This window comes from Ranitomeya imitator, chromosome 1 (assembly GCF_032444005.1).
Source record: "Ranitomeya imitator isolate aRanImi1 chromosome 1, aRanImi1.pri, whole genome shotgun sequence".
Taxonomy (NCBI): Eukaryota; Metazoa; Chordata; class Amphibia; order Anura; family Dendrobatidae; genus Ranitomeya; species Ranitomeya imitator.
Window position 1 is genome coordinate 30,390,704 of NC_091282.1, and position 16,039 is coordinate 30,406,742.

The 16,039-nt window shown below is 44.0% G+C and overlaps 1 protein-coding gene across 2 annotated transcripts in view; it reads left to right on the plus strand.

Moving 5' to 3' along the window:
• RICTOR (RPTOR independent companion of MTOR complex 2) overlaps positions 1 to 8,573 on the plus strand; it is a 94,773-nt gene extending 86,200 nt beyond the window's left edge. For both annotated transcript variants that reach the window (XM_069745924.1, XM_069745925.1), the window contains exons 36-38: positions 637 to 760; positions 3,340 to 3,478; positions 7,234 to 8,573. In XM_069745924.1, coding sequence (XP_069602025.1) covers positions 637 to 760; positions 3,340 to 3,478; positions 7,234 to 7,308 — 338 coding nt within the window. In that variant the 3' untranslated portion in view covers positions 7,309 to 8,573. The remainder of the gene's footprint in view (positions 1 to 636; positions 761 to 3,339; positions 3,479 to 7,233) is intronic.
• Positions 8,574 to 16,039: the final 7,466 nt, after the last annotated feature.

The following is a 16,039-nucleotide window of genomic DNA, read 5'->3' on the forward strand; positions in this document are numbered from 1 at the left end:
GAGCTCACTACATACTGATTTATACAGTCACCACTAGAGGGAGCTCACTACATACAGATTTATACAGTCACCACTAGGGGGGAGCTCACTACATACACATTTATACAGCCACCACTAGGGGGAGCTCACTACATACAGATTTATACAGTCACCACTAGGGGGGAGCTCACTACATACAGATTTATACAGCCACCACTAGAGGGAGGTCACTACATACAGATTTATACAGCCATCACTAGGGGGAGCTCACTACATAAAGATTTATACAGTCACCACTAGAGGGAGCTCACTACATACAGATTTATACAGCCACCACTAGGAGGAGCTCACTACATACAGATTTATACAGCCACCACTAGGGGGAGCTCACTACACACAGATTTATACAGCCACCACTAGAGGGAGGTCACTACATACAGATTTATGCAGTCACCACTAGGGGGAGCTCACTACACAAATGTATGCAGTCACCACTAGGGGGAGCTCACTACATAAATTTATGCAGTCACCACTAGGGGGAGCTCACTGTAGACTGGTTGATACAGCTCTTGTTAAATCTTATCTAAACCTGAGTTTCCAGTATGGCGAATGATGTGAGAAACTTGAAAACAGATACATTTTAGAATTTTTCCGCAGGAGGAAAATCAATTCCTGAAGATACCCCTATGTGCCGGATATTGCTTCGTAAAGAAGTGTTAAGACTCGTCATCAATTTAAGTAGTTCTGTAGGAACAAAGGGTCATGAAACCGGACTCCTAACGTAAGATATCATGGCATCATTATGAAGCAAATATGAGAAGTTATACAGTTAGGTCCATATATATTTGGACAGAGACAACATTTTTCTAATTTTGGTTATAGACATTACCACAAAGAATTTTAAACAAAAGAAATCAGATGCAGTTGAAGTTCAGATTTTCAGCTTTCATTTGAGGGTATTCGCATTAAAATTGGATGAAGGGTTTAGGAGTTTCAGCTTCTTAACATGTGCCACCCTGTTTTTAAAGGGACCAAAAGTAATTGGTCAAATTAAATAATTGTAAATAAAATGTTCATTTCTAGTACTTGGTTGAAAACCCTTTGTTGGCAATGACTGCCTGAAGTCTTGAACTCATGGACATCACCAGACGCTGTGTTTCCTCCTTTTTGATGCTCTGCCCGGCCTTCACTGCGGTGGTTTTCAGTTGCTGTTTGTTTTTGGGCCTTTCTGTCTGAAGATTAGTCTTTAACAAGTGAAATGCTGCTCAATTGGGTTGAGATCAGGTGACTGACTTGGCCATTGAAGAATATTCCACTTCTTTGCTTTAATAAACTCCTGGGTTGCTTTGGCTTTATGTTTTGGGTCATTGTCCATCTGTAGTATGAAACGACGACCAATCAGTTTTTCTCCATTTGGCTGGATCTGAGCACACAGTATGGCGGCTCTGAAGGCCTCAGAATTCATTCCTGTGTCACATCATCAATAAACACTAGTGACCCAGTGCCACCGGCAGCCATGCATGCCCGCGCCATCACACTGCCTCCGCCGTGTTTTACAGATGAGGTGGTATGCTTTGTATCATGAGCTGTACCTCGCCTTCGCCATACTTTTCTCTTTCCATCATTCTGGTAGAGGTTGATCTTGGCTTCATCTGTCCAAAGAATGTTCTTCCAGAACTGTGCGGCTTTTTAGATGTTTTTTAGCCTTTTTCTTCTTGATGCTTATGAGTGGCTGCACCGTGCAGTGAACCCTCTGTATTTACTTTCATGCAGTCTTCTCTTTATGGTAGATTTGGGTATTGATCCGCCGACCTCCTGGAGAGTGTTGTTCACTTGGTTGGCTGTTGTGAAGGGGTTTCTCTTCACCATGGAGATTATTCTGCGATCATCCACCACTGTTGCTTCCGTGGGCGCCCAGGTCTTTTTGGATTGATGAGTTCACCAGTGCTTTCTTTCTTTCTCAGGATGTACCAAACTGTAGATTGTTCCACTCCTAATATTGTAGCAATTTCTCGGATGGGTTTTTTCTGTTTTCGCAGCTTAAGGATGGCTTGTTTCACCTGCATGGAGAGCTCCTTTGACCGCATGTTTACTTCACAGCAAAACCTTCCAAATGCAGCACCGCACCTCTAATCAACTCCTGGCCTTTTATCTGCTTAATTGAGAATGACATAACGAAGGGATTGCCCACACCTGTCCATGAAATAGCCTTGGAGTCAATTGTCCAATTACTTTTGGTCCCTTTAAAAACAGGGTGGCACATGTTAAGGAGCTGAAACTCCTAAACCCTTCATCCAATTTTAATGTGGATACCCTCAAATGAAAGCTGAACGTCTGAACTTCAACTGCATCTGAATTGTTTTGTTTAAAATTCATTGTGGTGATGTCTATAACCAAAATTAGAAAAATGTTGTCTCTGTCCAAATATATATGGACCTAACTGTGTCAATATGGACTATATAATGTTATATATATGAAATAAACAATTCAGTTGCTGTGACGTTACACACGAGCGTGCAATGAGTTTGAACCAACATTGTGTCTGACTCATTCTTATCCGGTACCAACATGCTCCTAATCTGATTTGGAATGACTGGTGGATGAAGGGTATTGTCGTGACGACCCCGACAACTGTATATTGCTATAAACTGTTTATCATCATGCACAGGCGTAAGCCCTCCTCAAAATATTGGTCTCCAACCTTTGCTGCCATACGGACTACACCACAAGGTGACTTTATTTTTGATGGAATCCTAACCTTTTCTATCAGATATATCGGTATCTTTCCTGCTAATAAAAAGCCTAATTTAAAGGGCAGGTAGGATCCAGCACTAATTAAAACCAGACTTAGACTGATTGGGAGAAGCTCAGGCACACATTGAGGCCGTCACTTCCCCCAAATGTATGCTACAAAAAGTGATTAGGGTTCCATCAAAGAAAGGTCGCCTTGTCGTGGCTGGTGGGCGCACACATATCACCCTTTGTCCTCTTAAGTTTTCACTATATGGCATATTTCATATATTCAGTGTATGTACAGCCAGGATTTTGCTACTTTTTGATATTTAGCGGTTTTATTTATCATTACTAAAGTTCGGATATAGGTCTCACTAGAGGACGTCACATCAGATGTTCTGCTCTGTTTTTACTCTCGGAGCTGTAATCGTGTTGGTGGTCAGGCATCGGACATCCATTATATTCATGCAGATATGTGACGATGACGCTCGCGGTCCGCAGGCGTCGTGGCTGCTGAGAATATAGAGGAACATTTCATCATAACCCGTCACGCTGTGTTATCCGCGCTCATCTCCCGCGTCGCCGGCAGTCTGCACTAATTACGCTTTGTTTGTTCCATTGTTACAGGATTAAAGAGAAGTTTCCTCAAGCGTTCGATGACATTTGCCTCTACTCCGAGGTTTCCTACTTATTAGCACATTGCACGTTTCGTCTCCCGTCCCGGAGGTTTATTCAGGAGCTTTTCCAGGATGTGCAATTTCAGATTGTGAGTATGAGCATTGCTGATCCTTGTTACTGTATCTAGAAGTCTTCTTCATAGATGCTTGTGAAGCATTTGCTTTGATTTCGGGTGTATTCTCTTGTTCCGTACGTTACTGGAAATTTGCCAGCCGTTGGCAACGTTGTTTAGGACTATGATGGAGATTTCTTAAATTCCATGCTTGTGGCCCTAAAAGCACCCCGTAAACTGCTGTAAAACATGAATGGTTTTCCCATGAAAATATTGGCCAGGCGACATTTTTTACCAAAAAATTTTGGTACCTGAGAAACCACCATTTTGAAAACCGTGACCTCTTACCACTATTAAGTTTACAATCGTAGGAGTTTGACGCCTTGGTCTTCGCTGATCCTGAGAATGAAGACCGCTAGTCCTCCAGACAGCCGGCTTTGCAAGGAATTGAAACATAGCCCGTTTTTCTAGAGCTCATCTCTAGTAGATTTGGGACAAGCTGCTGTGATCTCTGACACTGCGCCCCCAGCGCACAATTCTGTGATTGCTTTTAATAGGGTTGGTGCCAGTCTCTATGACTATGATCTCACAGTCAGGAGCACTGCACCCCCAGCACACAATTCTGTGACTGCTTCTAATAGGGCTGGGACCACTTACTATGATCTCACAGTCAGGAGCACTGCACCCCAGCACAATGTTCTGTGACTGCTTCTAATAGGGTTGGGACCACTTACTATGATCTCACAGTCAGGAGCGCTGCACCCCAGCACACAATTCTGTGGCTGCTTCTAATAGGGTTGGGACCACTTACTATGACTATGATCTCACACTCAGGAGCACTGCACCCCAGCACACAATTCTCTGATTGCTTCTAATAGGGCTGGGACCACTTACTATGACTATGATCTCACAGTCAGGAACGCTGCACACCAGCACACAATTCTGTGACTGCTTCTAATAGGGTTGGGACCACTTACTATGACTATGATCTCACACTCAGGAGCACTGCACCCCAGCACACAATTCTGTGATTGCTTCTAATAGGGCTGGGACCACTTACTATGACTATGATCTCACACTCAGGAGCACTGCACACCAGCACACAATTCTGTGACTGCTTCTAATAGGGCTGGGACCACTTACTATGACTATGATCTCACAATCAGGAGCACTGCACCCCCAGCACACAATTCTGTGATTGCTTCTAATAGGGCTGGGACCAGTTACTATGATCTCACAGTCAGGAGCGCTGCACCCCAGCACACAATTCTATGACTGCTTCTAATAGGGCTGGGACCACTTACTATGACTATGATCTCACAATCAGGAGCACTGCACCCCCAGCACACAATTCTGTGACTGCTTCTAATAGGGTTGGGACTACTTACTATGACTATGATCTCACACTCAGGAGCACTGCACCCCAGCACACATTTCTGTGATTGCTTCTAATAGGGCTGGGACCAGTTATTATGACTATGATCTCACAGTCAGGAGCACTGCACCCCCAGCGCACAATTTTGTGATTGCTTCTAATAGGGCTGGGACCAGTTACTATGACTATGATCTCACAGTCAGGAGCACTGCACCCCCAGCACACAATTTTGTGATTGCTTCTAATAGGGCTGGGACCAGTTACTATGACTATGATGTCTGACAATGAGGAGCACTGCACCCCCAGCGCACAATTCTGTGACTGCTTCTAATAGGGTTGGGACCAGTTACTATGACTATGATCTCACAGTCAGGAGCACTGCGCCCCCAGCACACAATTCTGTGATTGTTTCTAATAGGTTTGTGACCAGTTACTATGATGTCTGACGCTCGGAAACACTGCACCCCAAGCAGAAAGTTCTGTGACTGCTTTTAATATGGTTGGTCCAGTTACTATGACTATGATCTCACAGTCAGGAACACTGCACCCCCAACACACAATTCTGTGATTGTTTCTAATAGGGTTGTGACCAGTTACTATGATGTCTGACGCTCGGAAACACTGCACCCCAAGCAGAAAGTTCTGTGACTGCTTCTAATAGCGTTGGTGCCAGTTACTATGACTATGATGTCTGACGCACAGGAGCGCTGAACCCCCAGCACACAATTCTGTGATTGCTTCTAATAGGGTTGTGACCACTTACTATGACTATGATCTCACAGTCAGGAGCACTGCACCCCCAGCACACCTTTCCGTGATTCCTTCTAATAGGGTTGGTGCCAGTTGCTATGACTATGATATCACACTCAGGAGCACTGCACCCCCAGCACACAATTCTGTGATTGCTTCTAATAGGGTTGGGACAACTTACTATGACTATGATCTCACAGTTAGGAGCGCTGAACCCCCAGCACACAATTCTGTGATTGCTTTTAATACGGTTAGTGCCAGTCTCTATGACTATGATCTCACACACAGGAGCACTGCACCCCTAGCACAATGTTCTGTGACTGCTTTTAATAGGGTTGGTGCCAGTCTGTGACTATGATCTCACACTCAGGAGCACTGCACCCCCAGCACACAATTCTGTGATTGCTTCTAATAGGGTTGGGACCACTTACTATGACTATGATCTCACAGTCAGGAGCACTGCACCCCCAGCACAATTGTGATAAACTATCAATGAGCTTCATACGAGATGTCACAGATCCCTTCTCTGTGGTGTCACTAATTCGTCACGTGTCCGCTCTCACACGTGACTTGGGGTTGTGCCTGGAAGGGTTATCTATCTCCCCTCTCTCAGTCCAGCATTCAACCTCTGTCCTATACTGTAATGGGAGCATAAATCACACTCCGACCCAGGCCATACACCCGCTCATACACGCTGCCACCACTCACCGAATACACGGGCGATGAGTCCCGGAACTAATAATACTAATAATGACTATCACTCATAAGGCTCACACACCTTAGGCTATGGATTCTTTAGAACATTTAAGGTTCAACTTGTTAAAGTTTTATACTTTAATAACAAAAGGTTCAATGCTTACAATAAGAAAAAGGTATAAAAATATGATAATAAAAAGACTTACAACTTATGCAAAACAGTATAAAATAAAGAGGAGAAACTTACAGAAATTATCTAACTGGTAGTTGCTTTCTGCTCCCTGAGGGTAGGACGAATGTAGATTGGATCACACCAGCTTCTCAGGCTGCCCCCATCATGTGAACACAATTTTCTGTCTGCAGCCTAAATTTATAACTTTGGTCTGGAGGTCAGGTTTCTAGACCGGCCCCTCAGGTTAATATCATAATTGCTGGCTTTCTGATTGGCCACGGCCACGCTACTAATGAATATATTATTTTTCTCTTGAGACACTTGTGAAAAAGTTCTCAGGAATAGATGCCCTCAGGCCGCAATTAACACCTCCCCTCCAAGACCTAGGAGGTGCCAAATGTTACTTTTCTTCTTGGCTCTAGCTAGACCTCCTGGTGAGATATGGAGACACAATTTCTACTAGTCCCAAGGAAGTACCTATTTAACACCTAGGTGCGACTTGCCTTCAGGACAGATGTTACATTATCACTAGTCACACACATAACCCTAGACATATGTCACTACACACATATAGATGTATATACACATATTTCACCACACGAGATAATTTCAACTGTAACATAGTGGTATTGCCGTATACACAAGCAATTATTCCTAGTCACCAATGGGGACTAAAAACAAATATAAAATATGCAAATAGTAATCCGTGCTGTCCGGTGTTTTTGCTTTCTCTGTGAAGAGGCTTTCTACAGAGATGTCCTTTACTCTTTTGGTTTCTTTGTGTCTTTCCTCCTGCAGATGCATGAAGAAGCAGAGGGTCTCCTAGCTGTGCCACCAAAGCAACCTGTACTTTGCACCGATGCAGAATCCTGACCATTGATACGTATATATATATTTTTTTTCTATATTACTTTGGACTGAAAGTTGTGGACTTTGCCCAGCTGACCAGCTAACGACAGGAGGAGCGCATCCTCTCGTTCAGCGCTGACCACCCAGCGCACAGTGAATGAAGAACCCTCTTGTTTTGTCTTTTTATTTTTTTATTATTATTTTTATATATATCTATGAATTTGAGCAACATGAAATTATTTCACCTTCCAACATAAATCTGGATCCATCGTATGAAAAAGAAAAAACGTCTCTGTATGCAACCACCAAGCACTGAAACCCCCCACACTGTACATAGCCGGACATTCTCTGATGCCTTGTACATGGACCTTGTTACAGATTTCCCTGCATGCCCCCCCAGCTCTGCCGACCTTATAGACCCCTCAGGGATGAAAAGACCCTGTTGTACGCTGTCAAAACACTACGTGAGCTGGGGACGTAAATGTTCTCATTTTTTTTTTTTTTTTTTTTTAAAATAATATGGACCAGAGGGCATCCTGAACATGTGGCAGTGTGGGTTCACTTACTTATGGAGTTACGAGCGGCGAAACGTAAACCTTTTTTTGAAAATACGTCAATTAGAGCTCAGTTTGAAAGGTCACGCTCGTTAGCTTAGGGTAAAGGGGGTTTAATTTTCTGGTTTTTGGCCAAAAGTGGGCGTTGCCCGACTACAGAATGACGCTGTAGTCAGGAGATGCAAATTAGAACATTCACTTAAAGGTTAGAAGAGCAAAACGGAGGTGAAATTAGTGACCTTTTCTGAAAGGGATATTCCCACAGTTAGAACCTCCTCTATGTATTGGGTAGAGGAATATATTGCTGATCACCTAAGACGCCCATAGAATTAAGAAAGGGGCTGCGACGGAGTAAGGACGGGGCTCTCCATTGAAGGAAATAACCCTTTTATCCAGCATTTGATAATATGGCATGCAGAAAGCGATAAAGCAGTATTTTAGTAACTCCTGTTGATTCTCCGCCCTTGCTAGTATTTTGTCCAATAATCCAGAATATCCCCCCCCCCCCTTTTGATGCCAGACTAAAGGAATTTTTCGATATTTCTGCTCCTCCGCTATTCAACCCCCTCTCCCGTCTTCTGAGACTCGAAGTTGTCTTAAAGCCATTCCCCAGCTCTGCTGTCGCCCGATGTACGACGCCTTCTGCCGGCCACGATACATTTCACTGCAACCTTTGTAGGTCACGGGAAGCAAAGCAAGAAAGAAATCTGTCATTTTTTTTGCACATTCCGCGAGAAGAAAAAAGGAAAAAAAAAAAGACAATCCGTATCAAAGTTGTTGTTTTTTTTTCTATTTATCACGTCAGGAAATAAGACTGCTAGACGAATTCTGGACAAGCCGGAGAGATATCCTAGCACCGAACCCCCCGCGTTGTCTGTTGTGTGTTTTTTGTTTTTTTTTTTAATTTCCTTTATTTAATGCCAGTGTTCCTTGGAAATAGATTTGCACAAGTTTCATACAACGGAGTCGGCTGACCGCTTCGATACGTGCACCTTTTTTTTTTTTTTTTTTTTGGTTTCATTTATTTTATTTTTATATTTTTTTTTTGTTGATACATATCTGTCTGAAAAAAAAGATGGAAATGTTCAGAAAAAAAGAAAGAAAAACTTTTGTGTTTTTTTTTTTTTGTTTTTTTTTTTGGTAAACTTTTTGCTGCCAGATTTCTTTTAACCATTGCAGCGCAAAAAAGTGTTGAGCGATGTCTGGCAGCCAAAGGGTGAAGATATGCAAATATGTATATAATTCGCATGGATACCTTCACTACACGGCGTGTATGTAACTCACATTTTACCTTGTCGAATGGCTCGAGTGTATGTATATATCATCCAGCTGGACTGTTAAGAATCTGCGCAAATGACGAGTAAAGTGTGAAACCAACGGTGTAAATCTTCATCACAGAAAATGTCCTATTTGCTTACCAGAAATCACAGGTCGGCATCCACCATGATATTGAAAACTTTGTTTCCATATGCGAAACAATGTATAAAATGCAATTAAAATTGTACATTAATTGAAAGCAATCTGGTGTGTTCTCTGCAGCTTTACAGAAATGTCATCAAAAGCTTCTGCAATCGTTAAGCCTCTTTCCACCTTCCTGACCAGGCCAAATTTTTCAGTTCTGACCTTCTTTCACAAGGTTAACAGGAGAAAGTGGACCATATCATTTGTTGTGAAATTTCTCCTCCGTATACTGATGTCCTACGTGTAGTGGAAACTACAGTTTGGGCGCATGGCAAGGCTCAGAAGGGTGGGAGCATTATTTGACTTTTCAAGCACAGATTAGGCCGGAATAGACGTTTGAGGAACTCCAAAGGTGCCAAAACAGTGGAAACCCACCACAAGTGACCCCATTTTGGAAACTACACCGCTTGAAGAATTTATCCAGGGTTGTAGGGAACTTTTTAAACCCACAGATGATTAACAGAATTGTGTAACATTGGGATGTTGAAATGAAAAATGTAATATTTCAACTAAAATGTTGTTTTAGGTCAGTTTTTAGGAGAAAATGGATTACATAATTTGATACATGATTTCTCAGTTTGACAATATCCTATATGTGGTCAAAAATTACTTTTCAGACACCGTGCAAAGCTCAGAAGGTAAGTAGCGCCATATTGTACAGGGCAGATGTTGCTGGAATGATTTGCGGGTGCCATGTCACATTGGCAGAGCCTGTGAGGTGCCAGAACAGCAGAACCCCCTCCCCATAATTGACACCTTTTTACAAACTACACCATTCATCTAATTCATCCTAGCATTCACATGGTATGTTCATGCATCCAGCTCTCCAGCCTGCTCTCCTGCCTTGTCTGTCTATGAAGTGCACATAGTACATCACCCAACTTTTCACACAGACTTTCCTCTGCTCCTAGCATTCACATGGTATGCCTTACAGCTAACCCCAGCTTACCCCAGTGTTATTTATGACCTGGTTTACTCAATGCTTGATTGTATGCATCTGGTCCACCCTTAATTCTCTGACCAAGATGAGCAGAGACCCCTCCTCTCTGCTTCACACCTGAATGCACTTAGTTTTACATATATATTTCATAGTACAAGTCTGCAATGACTTTAGTCTGCTGTGTGATTCCTATAAGTGTGTCCTATAAGTGTGAAGATTAATTTAGAATTAAAACCAGAATTGAACCAGAAGGGAACTGAAAGTAACTGGCCACAGTCATTGTAAACAATGTTTCTGTTTGTTTTCACTTTCACCCCTATAATTCTTCACTTTCTGCAAACTCCCCTAATCCCTACGCCTAGTAAAGAACTGTTCATCTCCTCTTCAATCCTCCCCATCCACCTCACCTCCTCCACAGAACTGTTCCTTAACATACAATCCTCTGTCTCCAAGCACAGACAGCCCCCTCATGCCCTCTCCTGCTCCCACCTGCTAACACTTTCTCTGCTCCTTCTAACTGCTGGTGATATCTCTCCAAATCCTGGTCCTCCTCACCACATTCCCACAGTCAGTTCTACCTCCCATCCACGCTCTATCACGACCTTCCGTAACCTCTCTAACCTTATACCCATTCACCCAGCCCCCGCTTCCCCAGTCCCACTAACAGGAGCTCTATGGAACGCTCGCTTTGACTGCAACAAGCTTTCCTACATCCACAATCTTTTTGTTACTTCCAAACTTTCCTTCCTCGCCATCACCGAAACCTGGCTCACCCCTTCTGACACAGCCTCTCCTGCTTCACTTTCCTATGGTGGCTTCCACCTTTCTCACACACCCCGCCCCAGCAGCAAGCATGGCAGAGAAGTTAGTTTTCTCCTGTCAGGTACCTGCTCCTTCACCCCAAGCCCACTGCCACCCTCTGTTACCCTCCCTTCCTTTGAGGTGCACTCTGTGCGCATCTATGCCCCCACCAACCTCCAACAGGCTGTCATTTACCGCCCCCCAGGGCCAGCCACCACCTTCTTTGACCACTTCACCACCTGGCTACTTCATTTCCTATCTGCGGACATCCCCACTATCATCATGGGCGACTTCAACATCCCCATTGACACGTCCCTCTCAGCTGCCACTAAACTTCTATCTCTCACTTCCTCCTTTGGCCTCACTCAATGATCTTCTGCAGCCACTCACAAAGATGGTCACACATTGGACCTCATCTTCACCCACCTCTGCTCTCTATCTAACCTCTCTAACTCACCTCTTCCTCTTTCTGACCACAATCTAATCACATTTTCTTCCCCCTCCACTCCTTGTCTACAATCCCCACCCCACAAACTTGCACACCCTCGCAGAAATCTTAAACACCTTGATCTACATTCTCTCTCTGAATCCCTCCTCCCTCTCACAGACATAAGTTCCATACACAATGCGGATGATGCTGCCGCTCTGTATAACACCACAATAGCTGCAGCTTTGGAATCTCTTGCCCCTCTCACACATACCAAAGCTCGCAAAATCAATAGACAGCCCTGGCACACCAGCCTGACCAAAGAACTGAGGCGAGCTTCCAGGGCTGCAGAGCGGAGATGGAAAAGATCCCACTCCAACGAGCACTTTATCGCATTCAAACAGTCCCTCACTACTTTCAAGACCACACTCGCCACAGCTAAACAAACCTACTTCTCATCTCTCATATCTTCCCTGTCTCACAACCCTAAACAGTTATTCAACACCTTCAACTCTCTCCTCCGTCCCCCAGCACCTCCTCCCTCCCCACTCATCTCAGCTGAAGACTTTGCCTCATTTTTCAAGTAGAAGATTGACAACATCAGAGACAGTTTTAGTCGACAACCCCCACGGCCCTTCCTCCCAACTACCCAGCCATCCACCTCGAAAACCAACTTCTCCTCTCCACTCTACTCTCAAGATCATATCTCACCACCTGTGCACTTGACCTGATCCCTTCCCACTTCATCCCAAACCTCGCCACAGTCTTCATCCCAACTCTAACCCATCTCTTCAACCTATCACTAACAACTGGTGTTTTCCCCTCAAGCTTTAAACATGCCTCAATCACACCTATCCTCAAAAAGCCCTCTCTTGACCCATCCTCTGTATCTAGCTATCGCCCTATATCACTTCTCCCTTATGCCTCAAAACTACTAGAACAACACGTCCATCTTGAACTGTCCTCCCATCTATCTTCCTGCTCCCTCTTCCACCGCTTACAATCAGGCTTCCGGTCACACCACTCCACTGAAACTGTTCTAACTAAGGTCACCAATTACCTATTAACCGCCAAGAGCAAGCGACATTACTCTGTCCTCCTCGATCTGTCGGCTGCCTTTGACAGTGGACCATTCCCTATTACTACAGACCCTCTCATCCCTTGTCATCACAGACTTGGCCCTATCCTGGATCTCGTCATACCTAACTGACCAAACATTCAGTGTCTCCCACTCACACCCCACCTCCTCACCTCGCTCCCTATCTGTCGGAGTCCCGCAAGGTTCACTTCTAGGGCCCGTGCTCTTCTCCATTTACACCTTTGGCCTGGGACAGCTCATAGAATCTCATGGCTTTCAGTATCACCTCTATGCTGATGACACACAGATCTACATCTCTGGACCAGATATCACCTTCCTACTAACCAGAATCCCTCAATGTCTGTCCACTATTTCATCCTTCTTCTCCGCTAGATTTCTGAAACTTAACAAGGACAAAACCGAATTCATTGTCTTTCCCCCATCTCACACGACCTCCCCAACGAATCTATCCATTACAGTAAACAGCTGCCCACTCTCCCCAGTCCCACAAGCTCGCTGCCTCGGGGTAATCCTTGACGCTGATCTCTCCTTCAAACCACATATCCAAGCCCTTTCCACTTCCTGCCGACTTCAACTCAAAAATATTTCACGGATCCGTACACTCCTAAACCAAGAATCTGCAAAAGCCCTAGTCCATGCCCTCATCATCTCCCGCCTCGACTACTGTAACCTCCTGCTCTGTGGCCTCCCCTCGAACACTCTCGCACCCCTCCAATCTATTCTAAACTCTGCTGCCCGACTAATCCACCTGTCCCCCCGCTATTCCCCGGCCTCTCCCCTCTGTCAATCCCTTTATTGGCTCCCCATTACCGAGAGACTCCAGTACAAAACCCTAAGGGCCCCTTTCCACTTGCGAGGAAAACGGACGAGTGCAATCCGATAAAAAATCGGATTGCACTCGGACCAATGTTATTTAATAGGTGACATTCCATATGCGATTTTTTTTTCTCAGCCGAAATCGGACTGAGAAAAAAATCGCAGCATGCTGCGTATTGCTGCGATTCTCGGACGAGACTCGCCAATGCAAGTCAATGGGTACGAGAAAAAAACGCACAGCACTCGCACCATGCGAGTGCTGTCCGTTTTTTACGCACCGGTGTCCTTTGAAAAGCCAGCAATTCAGCGCAGTGTACAGTAAAATCACACTGACAGCTTAGATTAGATATATACACATAGAATAGGTATATATACACATATATATGTCAGGGAGACACACACATATATATATATATATATATATATATATATATATATATATATATATTTTTTTTTTTAATATTTCATACAGCGCTAGATAGCTTAAAAGCCGGTAATTCAATTGCTGGCTTTTGCTATCTCCTTCCTAAACCCGACATGATATGAGACATGGTTACATACAGTAAACCATGTCATATCCCCATTTTTTTTGCATATTATTATACTAATGTTAGTAGTGTGTATGTGCAAAATTTGGGCGCTCTAGCTATTATATTTAAGGGTTAAATAGTGGAAAAAATTGGCGTGGGCTCCCGCGCAATTTTCTCCAGCAGAGGGCGCCTCACCGTGAATGAAGGTAACTACAGGTCATTGACCTAGTTTCCATTCATTCCCCGGGGTTTTACAGTCCAGAGCACAGCTGCATTATAGCAGAGCTCCTGGCTGTAAAATATTTTAACCCCTTCAGATGGATTTACATCGTGGGACGTTACAGATCATCGGAAGGTATGTATATTGTTGGTTTATTATGTTTCCTTTGTTACAGAGCGAGGGTCTTCAGGTGGATTGAGAGAACAATAAAATATTCAAACAAACTGTGTGTTCATTTCATTAAAATAATTTTTAATAATGTGTGTGTGTTTTTATTAACCATTTCATGCTATTGGATTAATAATGGATAGGTGTCAGAATTTACGCTTCTCCATTATTAATCTGGCTTAATGTCACCTTACAATAGCAAGGTGACATTAACCCTTCATTACCCCATATCCCACCGCTACACGGGAATGGGAAGAGAGTGGCCAAGTGCCAGAATAGGCGCATCTTCCAGATGTACCTTTTCTGGGGTGGCTGGGGGCAGGTGTTTTTAGCCGGGGGGGGGGGGGGGGCAATAACCGTGGACCCTCTCCAGGCTATTAATATCTGCCCTCAGTCACTGGCTTTACTACTCTGGCGGAGAAAATTGCGCGGAAGCCCACGCCAATTTTTTCCGCGATTTAACCCTTAAATATAATAGAGCGCCCAAATTTTGCACATACACACTACAAACATTAGTAATGTGGAATATGCAAAAAAAATGGGAATATGAGATGGTTTACTGTATGTAACCATGTCTCATATCATGTCGGGTTTAGGAAGGAGATAGCTTAAAAGCCGGTAATTCAATTGCCGGCTTTTGCTATCTAGCGCTGTATGAAGTAATAATATAAATACATATGTGTCTCACTGACATATACAGTGCCTACAAGTAGTATTCAACCCCCTGCAGAATTAGCAGGTTTAATAAGATGCAAATAAGTTAGAGCCTTCAAACAAGAGCAGGATTTATTAACAGATGCATAAATCTTACAAACCAAAAAGTTTTGTTGCTCAGTTAAATTTTTATAAATTTTAAACAAAAGTGTGGGTCAATTATTATTCAACCCCTAGGTTTAATATTTTGTGGAATAACCTTTGTTTGCAACTACAGCTAATAATCGTCTTTTATAAGACCTGATCAGGCCGGCACAGGTCTCTGGAGTTATCTTGGCCCACTCCTCCATGCAGATCTTCTCCAAGTTATCTAGGTTCTTTGGGTGTCTCATGTGGACTTTAATCTTGAGCTCCTTCCACAAGTTTTCAATTGGGTTAAGGTCAGGAGACTGACTAGGCCACTGCAACACCTTGATTTTTTGCCTCTTGAACCAGGTCTTGGTTTTCTTGGCTGTGTGCTTTGGGTCGTTGTCTTGTTGGAAGATGAAATGATGACCCATCTTAAGATCCTTGATGGAGGAGCAGAGGTTCTTGGCCAAAATCTCCAGGTAGGCCGTGCTATCCATCTTCCCATGGATGCGGACCAGATGGCCAGGCCCCTTGGCTGAGAAACAGCCCCACAGCATGATGCTGCCACCACCATGCTTGACTGTAGGGATGGTATTCTTGGGGTTGTATGCAGTGCCATCCAGTCTCCAAACGTCACGTGTGTGGTTGGCACCAAAGATCTCGATCTTGGTCTCATCAGACCAGAGAACCTTGAACCAGTCAGTCTCAGAGTCCTCCAAGTGATCATGAGCAAACTGTAGACGAGCCTTGACATGACGCTTTGAAAGTAAAGGTACCTTACGGGCTCGTCTGGAACGGAGACCATTGCGGTGGAGTACGTTACTTATGGTATTGACTGAAACCAATGTCCCCACTGCCATGAGATCTTCCCGGAGCTCCTTCCTTGTTGTCCTTGGGTTAGCCTTGACTCTTCGGACAAGCCTGGCCTCGGCACGGGAGGAAACTTTCAAAGGCTG